Source organism: Danio rerio, chromosome 25, assembly GCF_049306965.1.
Source record: "Danio rerio strain Tuebingen ecotype United States chromosome 25, GRCz12tu, whole genome shotgun sequence".
NCBI classification, from domain to species: Eukaryota; Metazoa; Chordata; class Actinopteri; order Cypriniformes; family Danionidae; genus Danio; species Danio rerio.
Window position 1 is genome coordinate 10,487,686 of NC_133200.1, and position 26,019 is coordinate 10,513,704.

At 37.0% G+C, this 26,019-nt stretch overlaps 1 protein-coding gene across 14 annotated transcripts in view; it reads right to left on the reverse strand.

Annotated features, from left to right (window-relative positions):
* Window positions 1–249: 249 nt before the first annotated feature.
* lrrc4ca (leucine rich repeat containing 4C, genome duplicate a) overlaps window positions 250–26,019 on the reverse strand; it is a 385,566-nt gene continuing 359,796 nt past the window's right edge. For 13 of the 14 annotated variants that reach the window (XM_073942073.1, XM_068217375.2, XM_073942078.1 and 10 more), the window contains one exon: window positions 250–5,036. In XM_073942073.1, the coding sequence (XP_073798174.1) occupies window positions 3,039–4,982 (1,944 nt within the window). In that variant the 5' untranslated portion in view covers window positions 4,983–5,036 and the 3' untranslated portion in view covers window positions 250–3,038. 14 annotated transcript variants of the gene reach the window in all.

Consider the following 26,019-nt stretch of genomic DNA (forward strand, 5'->3'; position numbering starts at 1 on the left):
ACTTAGGGTATTTAGAGTGGTTTAGGAATCATCTGATTGGTGAATCATAAATTGAATAATGCGGGACCAGCTGCAAGCAATCATAAGCATGTGATCCTCTCAAAATTAGTTTATGAATAAACTTCACTTCAAGTATGAGTAGAGTTTTTAACCTGACATCACAGACACATATTTCATCTTATGAATAAATGTTATAAACATTTGCATATCATTTTGACACATTTGAGAATGAAACGTAACAAGACGATAGAGAAAAGACAATGATAGTTTATTTGTAACCTTATCTTGTGTATGAACTACAAACTCTGATTTCTATAATCGATCTCCATCTTTTTTTTTTTTTAAAGGTCATGAAATAATGTTTACATGAAAATCAATCCAGTCATCTTTTACAGCATATCTCGCTCTTCTTTTTTAAAATCTTTTAGAACAGTTTGGCACATGTAAAATTAAAATTTAAAAAGTTTTTATTCGTTTATTTTTTAAGTTTTTTTTGTTTTGTTTTTTTTATTTTCAAAATGTATTTTATAGAAATCTACCACTAGAACAGCATTCCCTCTCAGAGACGAAAAGAAAGAAGTTACGTGGAACGGAGAGAGAAAAGCATCTCGTTCCCTCCTAAACTGAAACCCAAAACACAGATGTGTTTACAGAATGGGACATAATAACCAATAATGATAATAATAAATCCACAAGAACTTAGAAAATAATCCAAATAATAATAATAATATTATAAAAACAACAGACTTTTTCCAAAGTTTAAGACAATGACTAAAATCTTAAAAAAAAAAAAAAAAATGAAAGCAATACTCTGTGACACTTGGTTTACTTCTGTGCTAAACTCCATTAACAATAAGGATCTTTTGCCGTAATTAATTAATGTTTAGATTGACATCAAGTTGACAACACAAAAATGCAAAAAGACAAGGAAATGTTTAGAAAGAGCAGCATATTCAGATGAACAACAGTCTCTCACTTTTTCTTCTACATTGATTTTTTGATTAGAAAATGCACCAGATGGCCTTTGCTTCTAGTGGGCAGGAGGTACGCTCAAAAACTTTTGTTGTAATGATCTGAAATAACAAAGCTGACAATCATAATTGCATTCGATTTTTAAAAATCAGAGTCCCATCTGGTGTGTGATCAAAATATGATACGAGAAAAAAGGTTCACCAAATGCCACATGGCATCGGTTGGCATCTGTATTAAGACCTATAAGAGAAAGTTTTCTTGCAGATCCCCTGTGTGTTTTGCATGAAATATGAACGGCCAAACTGAAATGCTACAAATTTAACTAAAATGTCACAAGTTTATTAGTTTAATTCAAATTACTTATAGCCCTCCAGCCTTGCTGTATAGATTAAATGATGTACTTCAAATGAGTCCACTTTGGCTCTTCCACCCAGACTTGCCTTGCTTTCCCATTTGACTCGGAATATATTGCGAGTGTCAAGCCAATGTCTGTTGTCAGCCACTCGCCTCACCAAGGTCATTGGTTTCTATAGTGATCGTCTCAGGCCGTTCTGATTTCATAAATTAATTCATAATGCCAAGTCATTCCCCCAAGCACCTGAAGGCTACTAAGCCAAAGAAGAATGTATCATTCTTGGTCTGTATCGAAAACAAATAACAGTGATCCAATCCGACTTAAAAGTTTGCATAACTGCTTAGAAAGATTGACAGCGCAGAATGAGGAAGATAGATATAATGCGAGTGAAAGTGGAAAAGCACAATCAGTTTACAGAATCTACAAAGACATGCCTGTGGCATCTTTGGAAGCTTCAGATTTGAGCGGAACTGACTTTGCCCACTTTTTCAGCATTCTGTCAGCCTTTGAGAACATCCCCGAATGAATTCATTCAACGGTATCCATGGTGAGCACCAAGACAAATGGACAGAAATGGAAATAATGCTGCATCTGTACCAACTTTATGCCACATTTCCACTTAAAAAAAATAAAAAAAACAGCATCTTCAACCCCCTGCCCATATAGCATTTGGCATAGAATGAGACACCTAAATCTGTGTATGAAACTTTACTAGGTTGTCAAGGATAAAGTGCCACTGGAATCCACAATGTTGTATGCCATTAAAAAGCTTATTTTAACTTTGAGATGTCTCAAAAGGTTTTTAAGGGCACACGGGTTGCCCCCAGATGCGAACCTAATCCATAAATCCTTTGGTCCGAGCACTGAAAAGATTTGAAATTGCCCTGCATGCATCAACTAGACATGCGTTCATGACATTTGGCCCGATTTTAAATGGGGACACGTTTTTAGGGCTCCTTGTTCTAAATTATTAAGTGGAGAGGCCAGGTATACATCCATAGCTCGTTTGTAGCAGCCATCCCTGCTGAAATATTAGCCGGTTTAAGCTCGTCTCCCGGCCTGTCAAGTTGAAAGGAGCCCAAAAACTCGGTAAAACTAGCCAACAGATGGGCCTGGCCAGACTGGGAGACCAACTACGACCATCAAATCTGGTTTCAAAAGCCTCTTTTTTCGGTGAGGATAAATGAATAATGTGGTGCTGTCAAATTCAGCGGAGTCTAAAATGAAACATTTTCTAATGTGACAATCAGAAGTACTTACTCTAAATGTGATGAGATTTCAGACAGATGGAAAGTTTTGTATTGAGCTGCAAATGATTTTTCGAGTTGGGTCCTCACATACGGAGCAACAGATTTAAACAGAGTTTTAAAGCATATTAGTAAACCAACAATCCTTAAAATAACATTAAAAACATGGAGAAACAATTGCTGGAAAAATAATTGCAGATTACATCTTTTTTTTTTTTTTTTGATTAAACCACAATAGTTATTTTCCTTAAATAAATAACTTCTGTTATGTAAAGACACTTTTGAAACTGCTGACGCACACTCAACTTTCAATGTTCTTGTGAATCCGTCAACATCCTTCTTATACGTCTTGTCTACTGTGTCTTTGCTTCGACAATCTTCAAAATCGATATGTCACATACGGTTCCTTGTGAGTTTTAGAGGTCTTTTTTTGACTTTGTTTAATCCCCATTATGAAAAGCAGTTCAGATCTGGGTTTCTTGTACATTGTCTTTTGAGCTGGCCCGAATTAGTAAAGGTTCGTGGGCAGAGCTGTGTATAGAATTGATGGTGGAGGCATGGTTGTATGCAGTTTTGTAGGCGTTGTAATGATTCAGGTGCTCATGATCAAGTGGGGGCAGGGCTAGGTGGCTCTCCATGGCAGGTCCACCCGTCATGCAGTCCTCATCCACATTGATGATCTCGATGGCTCGCGTTGGCGCGTGGTGGTTCTGCTGGTGATGCTGTTTGCGCATTTTATAAAATATAATCAGCATGACAGCTGCCATGAGTGTGATAGCCACAAAGCAACCGATGATGATCTTTGTGGTCTTCATGACCTCATCCAAGGTGTTGAGGGAGCCGTCGCTCTGAGCTGTGACAGGGATGGTGTAGGTCTTGTCGGTAGCCTTTGTAGACAGTGGCGTCCGTGCTGTGGTCGTGGTGGTGGTGAAGGAAGGTGGCAAGGTCTCCCAAATTCCAGAAGAGGGAGTGGGCCCATTCTTTTGCTGTACTGTTGGGTGGCCCTCATCAGGTGGAGCTTCTGTGGTCTCGACGGTAACTGTGGTGAAGTAACTGAAGCTGCTGTTCTCTGTTGAGGACACATTAAGTGTAGCAGAGGCTGTAGTGTTGCCTGCGGAGTTGCTCACCATACAAGTGTATGTTCCTGTGTCCTGCATTGTGACATTGGTAAAGTTTAACGTCCCATCATTGAGCACAGAAATGCGTATCTTGTACGCCCCGTGTGTCATAATAGACCCATTAGGTGTAATCCAGCTCACCGAGGTCAAAGAATTTGCTCGACATTTCAGTTCTGCCGCCATGCCCTCGGTTACGTTCAGATCCGCAGGAGGCTCCACGATTACTGGTGCATAACAATGGAAATAATTCTGGTCGAGTTCACCAATGTAGCGACCTTTGTGGCTGGTAGGTGATGAACAGCGGGCACAGCAACTGGTATTGGCCGGTACCATTTCCTTTAGCCACCAACTGAGCCAGAGGATGTCACAGTTGCAGTTCCAAGGGTTGTGGTGCAAGTGCACCCTCTCCAAGTGGTGAAGTGGGGTGAAGAGGTCATGGGGCAAGAGTGTAAGGTTATTGTGGGCTAAATTGAGCTCCACAAGGGACTGGAGATCATCGAAGGCATTTCTCTCAATCGTCTGGATCTGTGCATGCATCATCCACAGTTTCTGTAAATGGACAAGGCCTTTGAAAGATCCTGGCCTAATTATAGAGAGCTGGTTTCCTGACATCTCCAACTCATCTAAACGAACAAGAGGAATGAGGTTGGGGATCTCCTTCAAGTTGCACATACCAAGGTTCAGGTACCGCAGGTTGCTGAGGCCTTCAAAGGCACCTTCTGAGATATATGACAGCCTTTTCAGTTCACCCAAGTCCAACCTTCTCAACGATGGTACACGGTTGAAGGCATAAGAGGGTATACTCTCGATAGGGTTATTCCTCAACCAAAGCTCCTTAAGTTTAGACAGGTACTCGAAAGCCCCATTGGGAATTGTGGTTAGTCGATTATCAAAGAGCTCTAGTGTGTTGAGATTGGCCAGCCCATTGAAGGCTCCGATTTCAATGTTACGAATGTGGTTTTTGCTGAGCTGCAGAATCTCCAGGTGTCTAAGATGTTTAAAGCTGTCCACCTTAATCACCTGGATGAGGTTCTCCTGAAGGTTCAAGTATCTTGTGTTGGTGGAAATACCATCAGGTACATCTCGAAGGCCACGGCGCGTACAGATGACCTTGCTGAACTGGTTGCTACAAGAGCAGACGGAGGGGCAGGTCTGTGCTCGCACCAGACCAGCCACCACCAAAAGCTGCAGGGCCAGCGACAGCACAAACAATGGGTCGGACAGTGCCCGGTTCCACCTAGGACCTCTCATCGTCTGCTGCATCAGGGAGGAGGTCATCTTGTTTATCATTCATAATTCGCTGACAGGTTCTCCACTCTTTGGGAAAGGTTTTATCAGGCCAAACTGTAAAAAAAGAGAAAGAACCATGTAAGTTTTGAAATACTACTATAAGCAACACTGACAAACACAAATCAAAGCTAAAACAGATAGATAAAACACATTAAAATGTCATAAATATTCAAGTTTCTGTTGGTTATTTGCACATGCTCTTTAGTGCCTGATTTACTAAATGAATTATGCAAATTCACTAACACCAAAAACGCTGCCATAAAAGCTGTGCTGCAATCAATTTGCATACCACAATTCTCCACCAAAAGGGCCAAAACTGTTTAATAAATCAGTTAAATGGAAAAACTGAGGAGAAGGAAATTAGCATTGCAATCTTTCAAATATTCTTTTCTGCATTTACACAGAAGCATAGACAAAATTACAAAGGTAATCACCATGTACATTGAAATCTATCTAGTCACAGAAGTCCCTCTAGACCAGTGGAAATGAATCACAGACAAAACATTTCTCACACACATGCACTGTAGGTGACCTTGGAAGAGTGTTTCATATCCATTTCATTTTATATTTTTATTTTTCTGAGTGTGTGTGGTGTCTGTGGGTTCATGTCTTTGCACGCACAACACTCTCAATCTAAGTCACATAAAGCTGCGCCCAATATTGGGTCTGCTTTCTCTGTTTCCTCCTCTCCTCAGGTAGGGAGATATGAGCTGCCTTGTCTGTCTGTGTCACTTTATTTATTCCTGCAGAGGAGGCATAAATAAAAGCATGGCTTCCCACCTACCGATCCTTAAATCAACCCCACGAATCCAGAGCATTGGGCTCTCAGAGATACTTAAAGCCACGTGTGTGACTGGACTATGAATAAAACCTGGGACAGGAAATGTGTGGCCAGACATATAGTGCACCCTACTACTCTCTCTACTATTAGATGAATATGTGACTCATTTCTTTGTATCTATTCCAAATGGAATCAGTCAGGTCAGCTAGTCAGTCAACAATCAACTAGTGACTATATATTTAGAATAGGGGTGTCTTGCCTGGGGATTTTTAGTAAGTCTGAATGCCCCATTGGAAATTCAGGTTAGACGATTATCGAAGAGCTCTACTGTGTTGAGGTTGGCTAGCCCATTAAAGGTTCCAATTTCAATGTTTCAATTGTGGTTTTTGCTGAGCTGCAGAATCTCCAGATGTCCAAGATGTTTAAAGCTGTCGACCTTAATCAATTGGATGAGGTTCTCCTGAAGGTTCAAGTATCTTGTGTTGGTGGAAATGCCATCAGGTACATCTTGAAGGCCTTGTTTAGCTAATTGTGGCTACTTGTAAGTGAAACACTTTTTTCCCTCTCAATATGCACCAGACACCTTAAAAACACCCCTTGCTTCTCAGAATTTTTGTGCAATTCCGAGTGTGCTCCACACAGGAGAGTGGGCCTGACTAAACACCTCAAGTAGACACATCGTTTTCCTCCCCAAGTGCACCCCATACCTTCTTAATATCACTATATACTTTCTAGAAAACATTGTGCAATTCTAAACTCAAATGAGTGGGCTTGACAAACCACCTGTAGGACACACTTAAGACACTTAGGAGACACTAGCTTAAGACTTGTCAAAGCATTTACATACGGCTACTCTTTTGAGGTAATGCTTTTATCTTTACTTGTACCATTCATTCATTTTCTTGTCGGCTTAGTCCCATTATTAATCTGGGGTTGCCACAGCGGAATGAACCGCCAACTTATCCAGCAAGTTTTTACGCAGCGGATGCCCTTCCAGCCACAACCCATCTCTGGGAAACATCCACACACACACTCATACACTACGGACAATTTAGCCTACCCAATTCACCAGTACTGCATGTCTTTGGACTGTGGGGGAAACCGGAGCACCCGGAGGAAACCCACGCGAAGGCAGGGAGAACATGCAAACTCCACACAGAAACGCCAACTGAGCCAAGGTTCGAACCAGCGACCTTCTTGCTGTGAGGCGTCTGCACTACCTACTACGCCACTGCCTCGCCCTACTGTACCACGTTTTGGTTAAATGTGTCTGCTAATGTAAGTGTAATTATTTAGAGGTAAAACTTTACACTTTTTAAAAAGACAGAGGACATTCATGAATGGATTTGAACACCTGATTCTTTACTTCTACATTTCTGGAGAATTAAAGCCAGGCTCTTAGCATTCTTTCCACCATGCTAGGTAATGTCTTACCTAAAGGTTACCCACAAATGTCTTGCCTAGCAAATTTAAACCTAAATTTTCCTAATTAAATAAAGCTTTCTCAAGATTGACCAGTCATGCAGACAACCCACTGGCTACAAGATTATGAAAATTTGCTGCTAATATACATATCACTACTGCAGACAAACTGAGCACTAGGAAAAGCCACGCACAGTCGGTTTGTAGAACCCGAAGGAGCGCTGTTGAACATGGATGTTCTTCCCTGTGGGCATAACAGCATCATGTAAAAGAAACTGCAAAGCTCGCTTCAACACTTTTCATTCTCTTGCCTGCCTTTCCTCTTCCTCTCTGCAGGGTGCTGGTCTAAACCTAATAGTGACTGCCATAACAATCAATTCTCTCATCACAAATCTACTTGAATAGCTGCCAGGAAGTCTTCTAGACAGCTTGTGAAGACCATGCATGAACCATACTCAACTGCATTATCGCTATATATTATAAAGCAGACTGACTTGCAGTAGTTAAACGATACGCCCAATTTTGCTTCATTTAATTGAATTTCACGCAGAGATAATTGTAACATATATCTAGCATGTAAACGATCAATTACAAGGACAGATAAAGCTTTAACTTTTCAGAATCTTAAAAAAATCTGAAAATCCCTACTGGTTTCAAGTATGGGTCTGGTTTATCTTCCTTGATTTGATTTTACACTAATAAAATAGTGTAACACAATCTAGGTTGCTCCAAGTTGAGAGAGAAGGGAGAAAAGAGGAGCAAACAAAAAAAGCACTCCACAGAAATCCTGCTGCTTCTCAAACAATGAGCCTGGCAAAATTGGATTTCGTGTGGGAAGGGAATTAGATGAAAAAACGATAAACAAAAAATAAGATTATGAAATGAATACATTTTTAAACTTCAGCCCCAGTAAGCAATGAGAAAGCAGGCGGTAAACGCTTCAGCAGGGAGGGAGGTAAAGAAGAGCATCAAGCGGAGGAAGCCTTGAAAGGCGCGAGGTGTAACGAGGTGAATTAATTTTTTCAAATAACATGAAAGTGAATGCCATTGCTGCTGACAACAATACGGCTGTGTGCTTCTCTGCACAGTGTGGCCTCGAAAAGCTTCTGTACTTTCCGTCACACGCTGGGGTGAGCAGGGTGAGGTGAGAACAATTATGGCAATCATGCAGTTCTGCACAAGAGAATCAAATGTCAGGAACTGTATTGGATTAATATGGTGTTCACCTTTGGGGAGAGGAGGCGGTAAAGGAAGATAAAGAAGGGAGGAGAAGTCTAGGGGAAGGGAGGAAAACAAGAGAATGGGGTAGAAAAAGGAGCAAAGAAAAGGAAATAAAAGCAGGAGGGAACATGAGGCAAAAAGAGGAAGTAGAAAGTAAGCAAAATGGAAGAGAAGATGTAATAACAGAAAGGAAATAGAAGCAGCGGCAAAGGTATGGAAAAGAAAGAAATGCAAAAAAAAGTGTAGTGAGAAGAATAGTGGGAATGCATGAAAATTGGAAAGATAAGAGAATGAAATACTAAAAGATTAGGAGTAATGATAGATGATAGGGAGAATAGGAAGAAGTGGAAAAGTGACGACCAGAAGAGTGACATGACAAAGAAAGGCAGAGAAAGTTTAAGTTAAATGGAGGGGGGGAGGAGGAGGAGGAGGATACAGAAAGGAACATGAAGATATAGGGAAGAAAGAAGAGAACAAGAGGAAGAAGAATAATGGAGGAGGATAGAGAAGTAGGAAGGAATGCACAAGCAAAAGAAAACAGAAGTGGGGAGGTGGAGATGAAGAAGATCAATGGAAAAGAGGTAGGGGGAAAAGATGGGGAAATCCATTTAGAGGAGGTGATAAGGTGTTGAGTGCAAGGGAAAAGAAACAGAAGGATGCAGAAAGGACAAGTGAAAAAAGAAAGCAAGGTGAAGAATAAGAAAAGGAGAATTAAGGAAGAAAGAAAAGTTGGAACGAAAGCACAAGAAAAAGAAAACAGGAGTTGGTAGGTGGGGATGAAGATGAAGAAGTGCAAGGAAAATCATTTAGATATAAAAGGAAAGGAGGAAAACAAGAAAATAGAATGCATGAGGAGATGGAAGAGAAGAAGAATGGAAGAGCAAGAAAACAGGAAAGAGTGTACGAAAAACTGGTTACAAAGAAAGAGGAGACTAGGCAGAGGGGAAGAAAAGTACGAAGGAAAGGAGAAAAGAAAAAGGACTTAAAGGTAAAAGGTAAGGATGTAGGGTAGGGAAGAGGTAGGGTAAGACAGGTGGAAAAGAGGGCAAGAAAAAAAGGAACAAAATGATGCAGAAAGGAGAAGTGAAGAAAAAAGAGAGCAAGATGAAGAATAAGAGGAAGACGAATGGTAGAGGAAAGAGAAGTGGGAAGGAAAGCAAAGGGAAAAGAAAAGGGCAGAGGAAGATGGAAATGAAGGTGAAGAAATGCAAGGGAATTAAGAAAGATATAAATTGAAAACAGGAAAACACGAAAGTGGATTGGAAGAGGTAATGGAAGTGAAGAGGAACGGTAGGAGCAGGGAAACACGAATGGAGTGCAGAAAATGGCTACAAAGAACGAGGAGACTAGGCAGAGGGGAAGAAGAAAAGTAAAACGGGGAGAAGGAAAGGAGAAAAGAAAAAGGACTAGAAAGAAAACTGTATAGAAATAGGAGGGAAGATGTAGGGAAGGAAAGGTGGAAAAGGCTATTAGGAGGACGTGATAAGGAGTTGAGGGCAAGAAAAAAGGAACAGAAGGATGCAGAAAGTAAAGATAGAAGAGAGCAATAAAAAGAATAAAAGGAAGATTAAGAACGGAAAAGGAAAGAGAAAGAGAAGTAGGGTACAAAGAAAGAGGATACTAGGCAGATGGAAAGAATATAAGTAAGAAGGGAAGAAGAAAGGGACTAGAAAGTAGGAGAAAAGATGCAAGGAAAATAACTGGTAGAATAGGCTCTTAAGAGCACATGATAAGGAAGACGAGGACAAGACAAAGCTGAGGGAAAGAAGAGAAGAAAATTGATAAAGGAAAGAGGACAAAGAATAAAGTCAAGACAGGAAAATAACTAAAAATCAAGGAAGAGGAATGAAAGCAGAAACGAGAGCACATGACAAGTGGAAGATATATTTAACAAAACAAAGAAAGACGACTTCCAAGTGTGCATTGCGTCGTCATTTTGCAACATACATGCAGATGACACCGAGCCACAGATGCCAGCGATGCTGACAGAAGCGGGTAATGCTGAGCCATGAGTAATGCTGTCATTTAACAAACATGTCACATCAAAACTGCTCTATTCTAAAACCCAAGGCATTGAGAAAATAAAAGATTTGCTTTAGATTTTTCAATCACACTCAGAGAGACAGGCCCTGAGCCAGGTTTCATTTATCTGCAGGCTTGCTGGAGCACAATTCATTGGAATGCTGGATGGCATCAATAAACTATGATAGTTCAGCCATTGGTTTACAAGACTAGGAATTGCTTCATATAAAAGAAAGCAGGACTGGAAGTTTTCCACAGGGCCATCCATCTACAGCCGGATGAACAACTGATGGACTGTAGAATCGCCTACAGCATCAAAGGTAACTTCGAGGTGTTGCGATCCGGGATGTACAACAGCCAATCAAAGATTCACACATAAAAGTTATTTGCTTACAGAGATAGTTCCACCAAAACTAAAAATTGACCCCTTGAGGGTTTATTCACCCTCAAGGGGTTTCCAAAACTGTATGATTATTTGTTGAACTCAAAAGGAGATATTTTGAGAAAACTAAATACTAAGAAAGTCAATGCTTGCAGGATATCAACAACGTATTTGTGTTCAACAGAAGAACAAAACTCAAATGGGTTTGTAACAAGTTATGGTTGAAATGATTACAAACTATCTACATTTTTGGCAAACTAACTCTTAATCTAATTTCTATCAATGAATTTTCATTGGCTCAGTCGGAGAACATGTTTTAAACAAATTTGATGAGCTGATACCTTCACGAATCATCCACAAAGAGCCATTTGTTTAAAATCTGAATGAATCAGTGCTTTTAATTAATTGGTCGAGAATGACTCCATGGCTCACTCAAAGATGTCGACTCACTTATTACTAAATAAATATGTCCAAGGGTGTTTTAGTGACTCACTTCGAAAGAGTCACTCGTATTGTTTCTCAACACATCAGTGTTGCAGTCGAATTACTTGAATCATTTGCTGACTTTGCTTTTCTAAATGAATCACTGTCTTGATTAAATTGGTTTGGTGAGGACTTTGAAAAAGACGAGTGAATGACTCACTGAAACACAACAGTCATTTACTTCTTTTCTAAATGAATCACTGTTTTAAAAAAATATGTAATGACTTCAAAACAGATGACTAAATGACTCATTCAGTGAAAACAGTGCCTTTATTAGTTTGCTGATGAAGCAATGCAATTTCAAGCGCAAATGGATTAAGGTGAAATTGTCCCCAAAACCGACAAAACTCAAATAGGTGGTTAACAAGTCAGGGTAGAGTAAATGATAACAAAATAAAAATTTTTGTTCAATAATTCCTTACATTTATATAGCGCTTGTCTAGACACTCAAAGTGCTTTACACATTTTTGGGGGAATCTCCTTATCCATCACCAGTGTGAAGCATACACCTGGATGACGCGACGGCAGCCATATTGCACCAGACCGCACACCACACACCAGCTGATTGGTAGAGATTGGTGATGAAGCCAATAGATGGGGATGGTTAAGAGGCCATGATGGATAGAGGCCAGTGGGCAGATTTGACCAGGAAACCAGGGTTACACCCCGACTCTTTTGCAAAGGACATCCGGAGATTTTAACGACTACAGAGTCAGGACCTTGGTTTAACATCTCATCATCACTGAGCAGTATAGAGTCTCCGTCACAATACCCACACAGACAACAGGTTGGGTCTCACTAAGAACACTTTTGACAGCAACCCAGCTTTCCTATGTGGTCTCCCATCCAGGTACTGACCAGGTGCAGCCCTGCTTAGCTTCAGAGGGCGACCATGTGAGAGTTCAAACTATCCTTTTAACCATTGAATGAATCAATGTTCATCGGCTCACTCGGAGATCAAGTTTTAAACTAATTGCATGAGCAAACACCTTGATGAATCATCCACAAGGGGCATTTATTTAAAATTTGAACGAATCAGTGCTTTTAAGTAATTGGTCGAGAATGACTCCATGAATCATTCAAATATATTGACTCGCTCATTACTAAATAAATATGTTCAAAGAGCCACTTGTTTTGTTTTTTTCAACACAGCAGTGTTGTATACAAATGACTTGAATCATTTGCTGACTTTTCTTTTCGAAATGAATCACTGTCTTGAATAAATTAATTTGGTAAGACGTTGAAACAAACAAGTAATTTAGTCATTGAATCAAAACAGTCATTTTCTTCTTTTTCTGAATGAACCTCTGTTTTATAAAAAGATTTAGTAAGGACTTCAAGAAGAAGACTCAATGACTCAAAGCAGTGACTCTATTAGTCTCCTGGTCTAGCAATGCAATATCAAGCACAAATGGATTGATGCAAAAAAGTTCCCACAACTGACAAACTGTGTGTGTAACAAGTGCCGGTTGAGTAGTAGTTCTTTTAACTAATTGGTCGAGAATGACTCCATTAATCACTCAGATGTCGATTTGATTATTACTAAATAAATATGTCCAAGGGTGTTTTACCGGCAACCCAATTTTACTAAGTAGGACATGTTCCTGGATTAAAATCGATGTTGATCCTGGAACATTCCAATCAGCCAATCAGAATTAAGGGATATGTTTACCGCTTCTGTTTTGGCTTATGGTTAGGTTTATGCACTTCTACACTACTGTTATCCAACTTTTATTAGCCTCTGATTTTGGAAATAGTTTACAGTTATGGTTGGGTTTAGCAACACAATCTCACAGCAATTCGTAACTTTTTGATGTAGTGGCTAATTCGATGAATTTGTCAATCTCATTTGTACTATTTAGTACCATTTGCTCATCACCCAATGACGGTTGGGGTTAGGGGTGGGGTTGGGTGCCACACCTCCTTTTTAAAATCGTACATTTTCGTACGACTGATCTCAATCAACTTAACTCATAAGAATTTGTACAAATTAGCCACTAAACTGACAAAACGTAAAATACTTACGTTTGGTCGTGAGATCAGGCTGGGTTTAGGGGTAGGGAATATATATGGATTACATTTTTGAACAAAAAGTATCTTCCAGGATTAACATAGATATTAATCCAGGATCGCATTGTACTTGGCAAAATCATGGCGTGCATTGTTTTTGACTTACTTTGTAAAAGCCGCTTGTTTTGTTCCTCAACACATTAGTGTTGCAATCTGATTATTTGAATCATTTGCTGATTTAGCTTTTCTGAATGAATCATAAATTGGTTTGGTAAGGATCTTGAAAAAGATGAGTGAATGACTCACTGAATCACAACAATCATTTACTTTCTTTTCTGAATGAATCACTGCTTTAAAAAAAGATTTAGTGAGGACTAGCAATTCAATTTTTTTTTTAAGTACAAATGGATTGGCCAAAAATAGTCCCCAAAACTGACCAATCAGATTCATGGACCAAACGAACAGCCGTATAATTTTAAACACGTTCCATTTAATGCAAACAATCAGTACTGGTACAAGTTTCCCAGAAAGAAAACTCCCCAAAAGGTTGTCCTCCACATACAGAGAGCTTCTCCTGAGTACTCTATGCACTAATCCTATAAGTTGCAGTGAGGAGAATCTCGGTTCCACTAAAAAAAAGGGATGAAAAGGATAAGTCATGCCAAATCAGTAAAAAGCAACAGTGTTTCATTTATAGGACATTGCGGAACTGCGGTGCTTGCGAGAACAGAGGGGATAAGTCACAAAACAAAGGGGAAAATAACTGCATCCATCACTGTACGCTCATCCTAGGGAATGATACAGAACAAAGTATGTGGGTGCCGTCAGACGGTCGCAACTGGAGGTTATGGCGAGGAAATGGGTTTTGGCAACCGCGAAAACAAAAGCAGACTATCTGTTAGCACCATGCAAGTCCAGACCCCCGCGGTGGTGGCAGGTGGAGACGCGCTAGCATGGAGAGTGTTCCCACAGAGAAAGATGAGGCGAACGCTGTCAAAGAAAAAAAAAATAAATCCCCGCCTGATGAGTCTGCTAGAGAGGAAATGGAAAGACATGTCTGGATGTACACAATGACAGCACAGAACTACATGAAGGCTGACAGATAAGGGTGATATAAATACTGCTGCTCTTTGAGAGGGTCTACAGACCGGCAGTCTAATGAGATGTGGGATACGAGCAGGTCAGCTGCATTTTTTTTACAGCATGGAAATTAAGGGGAGAACAGGGTGCAATAAAACAGTGGAGATGCTATTAAGGGAGATTCTCGATCTGCTTTCAATATCCTCCCTTTCCCCAACCAGAGGATATTTAGTGCCGCAGATGGAACACATGAATCTGATTCTTCTACATCTTACAAATGTGTATTCATTCGGTAACAGCCATGTCCAGATGATGAATGATTTCATCAGGAGCTTTCCCACAACGATGTAATAAAAACGGAAAGGTTTTTTCTTTCGCATTTTTACGAACCGATGACAACGTTGTCAAAACAAGTCCAATGCACTGTACACAGATCCACAAAAATGCTGTAATAATGTCATTTCGTGAAGAAACACCATGTTTCTGTGCTTTATCAGAGGTCGCCACAGCGGAATAAACTGCCAACTATTCCAGCAAATTTTTTACACAGCGGATGCCCTTCCAGCCGCAACCCAGTACTGGAAAACACCCATACACTAGCATTCACACACACATTAATACGCTACATCCAATTTAGCTTACTCAATTCACTTATAGTGCATGTCTTTGTACTGTGGGGTAAAGTGAACACAGGCAGAACATGCAAACTCCACACAGAAATACCAACTCAATGCACAGTCAGGACTCGAACCAGCGACCTTCTAGCTGTGAGGCGACAGTGCTAACCACCAAGCCACCATGCTGACCTTTAACTCAATTAAGAATGAAAATACCAAAAATACAAGCAAGAAAAGACCTTAAATCATTTTGGCGGTTTTTTAACAACACTGGTAGACTTTCAGAGTTTGGTTTAGGAACTACCAGAATTCTATAACTACTAGAATGTCCCTAGCAGTTATTCTAACCCAGGAATGCCCTAACCCAGGGGTGTCCTCGAGGGTCGTTGCCCTGCAGAGTTTAGTTCCAACTCCAATTAGAAACAGCTAAACCAGCTAAACAAGCTCTTGCTAGGTATACTAGAAGCTTCCAGGCAGATTTGTTGAAGCAAGTTGGAGCTAAACTTTGCAGAACACCGACCGCCCAGGACTGAGTGTGGTCACTCCTGTTCTTATGTTCACATAAGACTGTACTGAATTAAATTTTTGTCAGATTATATTTACATTCAAAGCTTCTTTTATGATTTTTTACAATAGCTTTGAGTGTCTGTACCATATATACCAGTGTTTCTCAACCACGTAACTTGAAGACCACCAACACTGCATGGTTTGGATGTCTCCTTTGTCTGTCACACTCATTACAGGTCTTTCAGTCTCTGCTAATGAGCTGATGATCTGAATCAGGTGTGTTTGGTTAAGAAGACAAAGAAAATGGGCAGAGCTGGTGGTCCTCCTGGAACGTGGTTGAGAAACACTGACCTACACTCATGTTCGAGTTAGTAGACAGTACCAGAAATTGCATACCCAAATGTGTCTGTCAAGCAAAAAGCAACATTTTTTTTCTTGCAGTAAAATTTGGTTTCTGGAAGACAATATTTTGCTTTTAGTATAAGGAAGTTGCTAGGCAACAGAGACAAGCAAATTCAAAGGCACAGAAACAAGTCGTGGACACTGGATGCATGTGGTGTAATTTTTATTAAATAAAAACATAATTATTAAATATACACACATTTAGGAAGAGTCAGGATACTATAGTTAGATGTGTCTTGTTTTGACAAAGGTGTTATAATCCACATGAAGCGGAAGCTTAAACTTTTTTTTTTGTTTTTTTTTTCCATGAGAAATGGAATATAACATGACAAAACAGTGGGAGTGGCTTGTTTTTCCTTTCCTATTTCATTCAGAGAGATCAGGAAAAGGGTTTGAGGAGAGTTATTACAACCTAACAGGCACCTCCTCCTCACCATTTCTGTTTGTTGTCAAAAAATAGAGCAGCATGGTTAAATATGTTAGTCACACCTAATACCTATAGATATACATAATCTGACAACTTAACTAAAAAAACAAAAAACAAAACAGGAAGTGCATTCTCAGATTTCTTAATGAGATGGACTGACGACTTGTTTACCACAAAACTAGCAATGTGAGCTAACAAAACAACCCAGGCTCATTCTGATTACATACCGCTATATGCATTTCTGCAGAGAGCAAAATATGTTTCAGGAGCTATGTTTTTTTTTTCTCCAGTTTTTCTGCCAGAGGCCGCTGTGCACGTTTTTTAAGATCTCAAATACTTCCCACGAGTGCCATTCATGCCTGCTCTTCTCATGCAAATCCACCAGAGGCCGCTGTTGACTAACTCACTGACTGACCAACCGACCGATAACCCCACCCTCCCCCTTCCCTAAACCCAACCAATAGTATTTTGAAAAGCACCTATTGTCTTACCCTCTTTCTGGAACGTTCTTCACCGGACTCAAAACCCATCATCGCTGTTTACTCCACTCTGCATGTCAAGTCCACTGATGTACGTGTCAAGCTAACTGGACAAACTGAACAAACTGTCCACATGCAGGTAAGTGGTGAGCTGGTTAGCGAGAAAAGGAAAGGCATCATACCGCCCCGTAGCGTAGCAGCCATATGTAGCTTAGGCTGCTTTTACACCTGCCTTAATAAGTACGGTTGATTCGCACTAGAATTCAATTTCCCTCTTGGTGCGGTTCGTTTGGGCAGGTGTGAATGCAGCAATCGTACTCGAGTGCGCACCAAAAGCGAACCAAAAAAGCATACCGAGACCTGCTTGAAGAGGTAGTCTCTGTATGCTTTCAAACAAACCTTGGAGCGGTTCGTTTGTGGTGAGAATATAATCGGAACTAAAACAGACCCAACCGCAAATTGTACTGCGCCTTTTGGACTAATCCAGCTGCCGTAGGTCGATGCGCTGTGCATTATGGGGTATGGAGGAAAAATATTTGTTGACAGCACTTTACCAACAGAGAGAGAGAGAGAGAGAGAGAGAGAGAGAGAGAGAGAGAGAGGGAAAAACATTACCTGATGGATCGTCTGTAGTATTCCCGCAAGAGAAGCATGTCGCAGATTAGCTAAATTAATTCACGCCTCCTCCTGAAGTGACGTGCGATGCATTAAAACATTGTTATCAAGCCGCGGCCGCGCTTCATTCTCAAAATGTATAGTTTGTCTAAAGCAGGGATACAATCAGTCAGTGCATCCCTCCTTAGTAAAAAGTGACATTTTGTGTCTGCCGGTTTGTTTACTTGCGGGAGTTTATTGACATTTTCCCACACATGAATTCTGACCAATCGATAAGCAGTTTAAGAACTATGTTCAACAGCATCTGGCCAATAAGTGATGTGGACATTGTCAGATGACTGCATTTTGGTTCTTTTCAATTGGTTCGTACCAAAGCCAGCAGTGTGGTGTGAAAACGACCCAAACACGGCAGAAAATGCAACAATGCATCATTTATTGTCCTTGGTCCGGACCAAATGAAGCGAACTACAGATGTGAAAGCACCCTTTGGCTCTATAATTCGCATTCTCCAGAAACGTATATAGGGCTACATTTTTAGAATGATTCTATGTTGTAACAAAATCATATGGTTAGTTTTTATGGGGATTTTAAATTACAAAATGTAAAAATGATCAAAATGACTGCTTCAATAAATTTAGTTAAGGTCCATTCACTGAAATAACTGTGATGAAATAGTTCTAAAATAGTTTTAAGCTTAATCCAACAGTGGAGTTAACATCACAACTATGGTGAACATATAGAGGAATGTTATCATTAAGATCACTTTAAATGTTTTCCATGAATGAGATGGATTTGAGGCTATGCTTTCTGACCAAATGTTTATGCAGTACCAACAAATGTCATTGACCCACATCAACTCGGAGTTCATCTATACTCAATGACCCCCTGAAGACAACCTCACCAAATCCACACATAACATGACCATTTTTGCCTCGATCTCTAAATAAGATCCTGCTAATTTAATTAAGTTTCCATTTTCTATTCTGGACGAGTTAAATTGAAGCATCACAATTCTGCAACAGAATAGGCACTTCCAAAGTAACAAGTGGCCATCTGGCGTATTCTGCATCCCAGAACTCCTTTCAAAAAAACTACACAGTTTATGCAAATGAGGCCTATCTTCTAATTAGCCTCTCCGCGAATACCCCACCCCTGATGTATTCCAGAAAACTTTCTGCTCCACGTCTCCTTGGCCTCCAGGTTTTAAGCTGGCACTGATTTACTTCCTGTCCTTGGTTGCCATGCCAACCCTCTGCAAGGAGGTGCCTCCACCGCAAACGCATGATGGAGACAAATTGTGAACAAAATCATCTCAATCAACACCAAAGGCTTTTTTTTTTGACTCTCGTTGTGGTGTCAAAGGACATTTGTGCTTTGCCAACATCACTTTGTTGACGCCAAACAGCAACTCCACATGAATCTGATATATAATTTAAAGCAGACATCTAGCTTAACACATGTCAGCTCTATGAATAGAAAGCCTTCACTGCTACGTCTTGCTAGGCTCAGACCGAATTACACTTCCTTAATTGAGACGATTCTGGATTTTTCTATTCAAATGTATTCGGATTCATCGCCACTAGAGTGTTGCATTGTAAATGCCTTCACAATAAGACGCCCTGAAAGCATCTCTTCACTAGGACTTGATTAAAACGTCAATAAGAGAACCAATTTTCTCTCTGCCAATCCCACAAACGGACAAAAACTCTGCATTCCTGTGGCAATTTATCCATTTCCATTCATATCTGAAAACCCCAGTGTTTTTTTCCTCCCGCTTTATTTTTGGCGAAAGTATGTTGTCGAGTGCAACGAACCAATGACTGCTGATTGAAATACATAAACAGATACGCCACACGGCCTTTGCTGTCGGAGGCTGAGGGATTTTGCTCAAAAGACAATACTGTCAGCACTTTTCAAAGCTGAAATGGCTGAAGGATATTTTGGCGATGAATTTCTGTGCTTGTTGGAGCAAGAAAGTACTGTAGGAGTGAGAGAGAGAGAGAGAGACACAGAGAGAGAAGCAGAGAGATAGAACTGCATCTGAAAACTACATAGGACTATTTGCATAAAGCAGGGGTTCCCAAACTTTTCAGGCCGCGACCCCCAAAATGACAATGCAAGTGAGTCGCGACCCCCAATATATTCTGAGGTGGTTATAAACACAGAAACCTTGCATGCAATGGAGCACACACACCAATGGACCCAAGTCTATTCTTCTTTTAATTTTTTTAATGTATGAGAGCTGTAAATGGGCAACAAAGTTTTACAAGTTGTTATGAAATCTGCTGCATCTGACACTATTGCTGTGTCTTTAATATAATGTAATTACCCCAGGGGTTGCAATCCAATAGAAGTAGTAACTATAAGCTACCATAGTAACTATATGGTATAAACGAATATTTTTTTTCTCTTCAGTAGGTTATGGATAAAATATGGTAATTCTTATGGTTTAATAAAAATAAATAGATTTTTGGAAATCACCAGGCGACCCCCCTTCATTGTCCCGCGACCCCTCGGGGGGTCCCGACCCCCACTTTGAGAAGCATTGGCATAAAGCACTAACCAATTTTTACATGTATCTTTCAATACAATACATAAATAGCCAACAAAAAAACACATCTACATTAGGGTTAAGGTTAGAGATAGAATTGCATTGGAAAATATTTTATTAATTCAATTCATCTTTATTTCTATAGCGCTTTTACAATGTAGAGTGTGTCAAAGCAGCTTAACATAGAACTAATAGTAAATTGAAAATGTGTCAGTTCAGTTTTCAGTTTAGTTCAGCTCAGTGTGGTTTAATTATTTATATAATATTAAAAAATATTGTGAAATTTGACATAAACAAAACCTATTTAAAATACACTCTAAAAACTGATGCGTTGTTTTAATCCAATGGTGGGTCAAATTAGGACTTATAGGCTAAAAAGGGTCATTTAACTTTAATAGAGAAAAAATAACCCAAGTTTGGGTTTTGGGTCCATATTTGACACAAAGATGGGTTACAACAACATAGCATTTTTTAGAGTGTAAATAGAAAAACATTTTTCATTTTTCTAATGCAATATATATATATATATATATATATATATATATATATATATATTTATACAGTATACTCAGATAAAATATATTTATTGCATGTTTATCTAAATCAAAAATTGCATTTGACTTAGAATAAAAATATTACATATAATTAATTATATTTATATATTTATAGTATTATATGTCATCATATAGTTATCTTTTTATTTATTTGTTTATAAATTAATAGCAAATATATATATATATATATATATATATATATATATATATATATATATATATATATATATATATATATATATATATATATATATATACATACACATAATTATTATTTAATTTATTTTTATTACTATTGTTTTTTTTATCCTACTACTGTAGCAAATAACATAATCCAAACATTTGACCAGTAGTGTATTTACAGAATAGTGCAAAACATGTGCACATGTAATAAACAGAAATAATTCTACATAAATAGCTCATAATTAAATTGTTCAGTGTCTCATTTGTTGATGTGTTGTTGTATGAATGGCGTCTGATCCTCTGAGCTGCGTTTAAAAGTGCAGTGTGTGCGTTTCACCCTGAATGACTGAGCAGCTCCTTCACTAAACTATAGAGTGTAAATGATCTCCACGGGCCGGTGGTTGGGGGGTGCGAGGCCTGGCCGGAGGCAACTCTTTCTCCAGACAAATGAGCCATGCAAAATCTGCCTCGCCTCGCAGATCCAGAGCTCACCACCTGAACCAGCGGCAGGATGTTGCCATTTTACATTTATTTTCAGTTGTGGATGGTTTTGTTTTCCTAGGAAATATTAGGACAGCAAAAGTGGCTAAATTGACTCATTTTCATGTAACTTATTTTCTATATGTGTTGTCTTAAATGTGATTATAATATTGTATCATTTATATATAATATTATTTTCAAAAATGTTATATAAATGTTTATATTATAAAAATGTTTATATTAATAAATTGATATAAAGTTTTTTCTAATATAATTTACAAAATATAAGACATTTAGAAAAAGTATATTTATAAAAAAGTCAAATGTACATAAAAATATTTAATAATTCTTAAACAATTATTATTTTTTATAAAATTACGCTGTTTATTACCATTAGAATTATTAAAAATAAATGTATATTATAATAATAATAATAATAATAATAATAATAATAATAATAATAATAATAACAATAGCAATAATAATAATAATAATAATAACAATTAAGCAATAACAATATAATAATAATAATAATAATAATAATAATAATAATAATAATAATAATAATAACAATAATAATATTAATAGCATTATTATTATTATTATTATTATTATTATTATTATTATTATTATTATATATTCAGTATAATGGTAGTTGCCTTTAAAAATCATATTCACAATATTCTTCCAATATCCACTCTAGAGACGTGAAGTCAAGATGGACACTGACTTTATTTCCAAAACTATTCCACATGGGGATCCACAAATACACCCCATCAGAAACAGCGGCCATGACAAGAAATCATTAGGGCAGATGCATGCAGACGTGAGGTTATCAGTGCAGACGCAGCTGATGTACGACTGTAATTAGCCAGAAGTGTGTCGGACACACAGATGTGCATCGATCTGCTCCACAAACACATCTGATCTCACATACACAATGACCTGCCTTACGTTGCATTTCAGCGTTTTTTGCTTTTCGTTCAGTTTGTCGAATTCAGGTTGTGAAATTTAGATCAGCAAAATCATGAAAAAAATATATATATTAGTTGAAAAATTGGTTTGATCATTAAATGGCTATAGGAAAAATTTTTTTTAAGCTTATTTAGACTGAAATAAAAAGACAACTGATTTAATGATTTAAACTACAATTTTTATTATTTCTATGAGTTCAGAAAGTCTGCAATAATTTTTAGGGCTAGTGTTTTATTTAAAAATATAATGATTTAAAAATTATAATAATATTGATAATAATAATAATAATTATCAAAATCATTATTATTATTATTACTATTATTATTATTAACAATAATAATAATAATATATATATATATATATATATATATATATATATATATATATATATATATATTTATTTATATATATATATATATATATATATATATATATATATATATATATATATATATATATATATATATATATATATATAATAGGAAATAATGTCACAAAATGTCCTTGCTCTGTTATATGCTCAAATATCTTTGTCTTTTTCAATAATTAATAATAAATGCTTTAATATTCCACAGGAGAGCTAATAATTTGCCTTCAATGTACATTATTTTAATTAGTGGTTAAATATTCATTGCATATGTATTTAAACATGACTATAAACATGGTTTATGGTTTAAATTACTGTAATTGTTGCGAGCCTGCTTCACAACATCAGCCATAATATAATAATAATTAAAACAATAATCACATAATGAAATCAGGCACTGCTGAGGAGATTTGCTCTTACAACAATAACAGTCTACAGAGTATATTATGGGTGTTCAAACTAGTGCAGTCAAATTAATTGCATACAAAATAAAAGTTCATAACTCAAACTGTTTGAGGAAACCGATTGCAACAAACCATTTAGGTTAAAAAATGAATCCTAATGAGTACTGTGAGCTTAATCCATTTGAGTAAAAAAAGCCATTTGAGCACAGTGAAACCCAATAAGTTAGGGCAACTCAAACCGTTTGAGGAAACTGATTGCAACAAACCTAATCTATATGAGTACTGTGAACTTACTCCATTTAAGCTGAAGTAATGAAGTATTTAATTAACTGATTACCTTCAACACTGCGTTGAAAACACTGAGCTCTTTTCAAATTAGTAGATTTAACTTTCAGTAAATTTTGAGTTACACTCATTTCATTTGATAAAGTTGACTGTGTACATAAATATAGACAGCATACATCTATATATTATGTAAATACAAACTTTTATCTTCGATTTGACTTGACAGCATTAGTTCAAACCCTTCAGTGTGCTGGTAATACAGCATGTTTGAGATTCAGGAAGAAGCTCATGTTTTGGAGTTAGTCTTGATGTCTGCTGAAGTTTGACCTCTGCTGAAGGCATCTGTGCGTTCACAACCAATGAACCTTTCACAGCTGCGTCTGTTCGGCACCAAAAACACGGACTGTCGCCAACATGCGACTCGCAGGATTAACCACGTCTGGTGGAGAATCACACCATACAGCTGTACACTGCACAAACTAGCCTGAACAGTAAAATTATATAAAATTTATAAAATATAAAATTAAATAATAAAACCAATATAATATAATAGAAAAAATATAATGTAATATAATATAATATAATATAATATAATATAATATAATATAATATAATATAATATAATATAATATAATATAATACAAAATAAGATAATATAATACAAAATAAAATAATAAAATATAATATAGTATAATATAATATAATACAATATAATGTAATATAATATAAAAATAAAATATAATATAATATAATACAATATAATAAAATATAAAATAACAATATAATATAATGTAATATAGTATAAAATATATTATGAAAATTAAATAATAAAAATAATATAATATAATACAATAATGTAATATAATATAATATAATATAATATAATATATAGTATAATATAATGTAATAAAATATAAAATAATAAAATATAAAATTAAATAATAAATATAATATAATATAATATAACAAATATAATATAATATAATATAATATAATATAATATAATATAATATAATATAATATAATATAATATAATATAATATAATATAATAAAATATAATGTAATATAAAAATATAATATAATATAATATAATATAATATAATATAATATATTATAATATAATATAATATAATATAATATAATATAATATACAAAATAAAATAATAAAGTATAATATAATATAATATATATTTTATTTATATAATAATATATTTAGTTATATTGACATCTATGTATTACTAAACTACTTCACTAAGCAATAGTGAAATGCTTAAGAGTCAGAGGATTAAAACATTGCTGTTTACATAAATACATGAAAATTCGCCAGCTTCAACAGTGAGTCAGAATTATCTCCGTCCTTTCACAGAGGAAATAAATAAAGCCAGAATAAAAGCGTGCTCTTTGTGCAAAGCACTGCAACAATAACAGTGAAATGATTTTAAAACATTAAGGCCAAGGAAAAACATGCTACATCTGAAAGTATCATATCTTTTCCACAGCATCAGATGAAAGAGGTCTGTAAATGTACTCTAGCTCTGAAAAAAAAAAAACAGTAGCAGGAGATTCAGAAGGCAGACAAAAAATCCCCGCAGGGGCTCAGAAACAAGACATTCTCATGTTACACTACATTTGTTGAATTAAAACAGATAATTTAGCTGCAGGTGCGGGCACACATGCACACCGTGTCCCCCGCATTAAACCTAACATCCTCTGCTTTCTTCTCTGATCTGAAATCAGCTTCTTTTTCAGTACAACAGTCCTTTAACGGCTAAGGTTTGTAGAATAATAATGTTATCCAAACTTTAGCTTTCTGAGTAAATGATGACAGAATTCTTCTTTCAGTCGATGACAAAAATAAAATTTTTCGAAATTTCTTAAGTGCTTTTTCATAAAGTAAAAGTGAATGGAGGTTACAGTAATATGGGGTTTAAAAGGGACTATTAAACAAAAATCTGAGGAAAATTGGTCTCACTTTATATTAAGGGTCTATTAGTTCATGTTGATTCATGTATTTACTAACTTGAAGAATGAACAACAACAAAAAAGTCAGATGTTAATGTGACTCAACGTTTTCTCTTTTAGGTCATTTAGGATTATCAAATTTGTTTCTGTTATGCTTAATAGCAGAATAATGAAAGAGATATTATTTGAGAAATTGTTATAACTTTTCTTGAAAGTCAAGTTTACATTCAATAAGATTATCATGCTTCTGAAAAAGCTCAGATGATGGTGTCATGGTTTTGGAAGTTTCTGATTGGCTATTTGACAACATTTGAGTTAATTGGAGGCACAACTGTAGAATAGTATTTAAGCAAAACCTCAAACACACTGCTTCCTTGTGTGACAACATGGGAAAGTCAACAAGCCAGAATCAACAACAACAACAACATAAAAGGCAGATTACAATTTGCTAAATTACACTGGGGAAAAAAGAATAATATTTTGGAGACATATCCTGTGGTCTGATAGAAATAAGATTGAACAGTGAGGCCATAATGAGCAGTGTTACATTTGGAGGACAAAGGGGAAAAAGCTTACAAGCCTAGGAACACCATCCCAACTGTGAAGTATGGGGGTGGCAGCATCATGTTGTGGGGCTGTTTTGCTGCAGGAGGGACTGGTCCACTTCACAGCATAGATGGCATCATGAAGAAAGAACATTATGTAGAAATACTGAAGCAACATTTCAAGACATCAGCCAGAAAAATTTAAACTTGGCCACAAATGGATCTTTCAAACAGACCATGACCAAAAGCATACTGCCAAATTAGTTTAAATGTGCTTTAAGG